The 1,675-nt window shown below is 38.2% G+C and overlaps 1 protein-coding gene across 1 annotated transcript in view; it reads right to left on the bottom strand.

Annotated features, from left to right (window-relative positions):
• TDRD1 (tudor domain containing 1) overlaps positions 1 to 1,675 on the bottom strand; it is a 70,190-nt gene that overhangs the window by 27,123 nt on the left and 41,392 nt on the right. Inside the window, exon 14 of the mRNA XM_007941612.2 lies at positions 1,134 to 1,328. Coding sequence (XP_007939803.2) covers positions 1,134 to 1,328 — 195 coding nt within the window. The remainder of the gene's footprint in view (positions 1 to 1,133; positions 1,329 to 1,675) is intronic.

Raw genomic sequence — 1,675 nt, 5'->3', positions numbered from 1 at the left:
GCAGTATCACTACAGAAGTAGATTGCCCAACCTTCTTTCCGAGGAGTGGCTGGTGGATTTGAGCCGCCAGCCTTCTGGTTAGCAGTCAAATGCCTTAGGCACTATGCCACCAGAGCTCCTACATTTAGTAAACATCACTGAATTTAAAACAGTGAATCTATGGTATGTAAGCCATACAATAAAGTTTTTTGTCAAAATCAAAATCCTAACAAACAGTGCAGGAAGAGATGTTATCCTTCATATTGACATATGTATCATTTATAACACAGACTGATACTGAAAAGGCACTTACAAGTCAACAACCAAAAAACAGGCAAAGGATATGCTTAGTTGGTTCATAAAATATGAGAGCCAAGTAATTTAGGGAAACCTGTTCAGCCTCAATGGTAATTAAGCAAATGGAAAGATTCCATTCTCAGCTTATCAGAATTGGCCAAGGTGAAGTAACATAGAAATATCTATTTGGTGCACTGTGTGAAGGAATTGACTCCCTCATGTTTCTGGGATGTGTGTAAACTAGTTCAAATGGTTCTCAAGGCCAGCCACCATATGTAGCACAAACAGGAAAAGGGGCATACCACTGACACTGCCATCCTGCCTGTGAAAATGTATTCTACAGGAATATTTTGCAATGTAACTGCATTCTGCACCATATCCTAAAGGAAATGATCTTTGGTATGTTGCAAAATCTTTCGTAATAGCAAAAAGTTGGAAATACCCTTCTGATACTGGATACTAGTTAAATAATGATACATCGGAATGAAGGCTACAGAAGTCAATTTATAGACGTGGAAAGAAACCCCTAATCCTAGCAGGACAAGTTAAATATAGAGTCCCCTCTAAGCGTATGATCAAACTGTACTTCTTACTTTTATAAGCAGGATTTCCCCTACTTCATACATCTTTTCACATCTGTCATCAGGCTTCCGTAATATTTATAGCTAACCCAGTTTCTATAAATAGCAAAACCGAAGACTTGGTTTCTTAACTAGAGGCACATTAAGTTTTCCTTTGTGACAGACAGAAAATCAGCATTCTGCATTCCCTAAATGGTTCATTAAGGATTATTTTTGCAGTAAAATAAATTATATCGAGATACATTTCTCTGCCTCCTGAGTAAGTATTTTAAGAACAAGGGGACCATAAAAATCTCATACCTGTCAGCACACACTTTATAGCTTGCATTGGGAGGTCCAACAATTTTGGGATTATGGGACAAAGCCTTGTCAAACTAAGGATTTCAAAGTTTCCATAATCTACATATCCAACCAACACAGAGTCTTCAGAAGCATATGCCAAAACGGAGGCACGGTACCACTGGTCATCCTCTGCAAAAAGGAAAACTCAACCTCAAATGCTTTTCCAATGCAGGTACAAACAAAACTCTTCCTCCCCAAATCAGGATGGATGCCTGCAGATTTTATTTGAATACTAAGCTTTTGAACAACACATGTTTACTCAACACTGCAGATTTTGTTCACCAGAAGGCTTCAACTCCTAAAATGTAACCATTATTCATACCTTACTATTTACTATTTATATCACATGCTGTCATTACTTATTTACATGTTTTAGGCCCCTTTTAGACAGTTAGCTCATCACACGTGCTGGTCCTGTGAATCCCCAAAGTCTTGATCAACAAATGTATCATTCACTAAGGCATCACCAGGGCTGA

This window comes from Orycteropus afer, unplaced genomic scaffold, assembly GCF_000298275.1.
Source record: "Orycteropus afer afer isolate SDZICR_OR568_19922 unplaced genomic scaffold, OryAfe1.0 scaffold00082, whole genome shotgun sequence".
Classification (NCBI taxonomy): Eukaryota; Metazoa; Chordata; class Mammalia; order Tubulidentata; family Orycteropodidae; genus Orycteropus; species Orycteropus afer.
The sequence above is the reverse complement of the archived record's forward strand: the minus strand, read 5'-3'. Positions and strand labels throughout refer to the sequence as shown.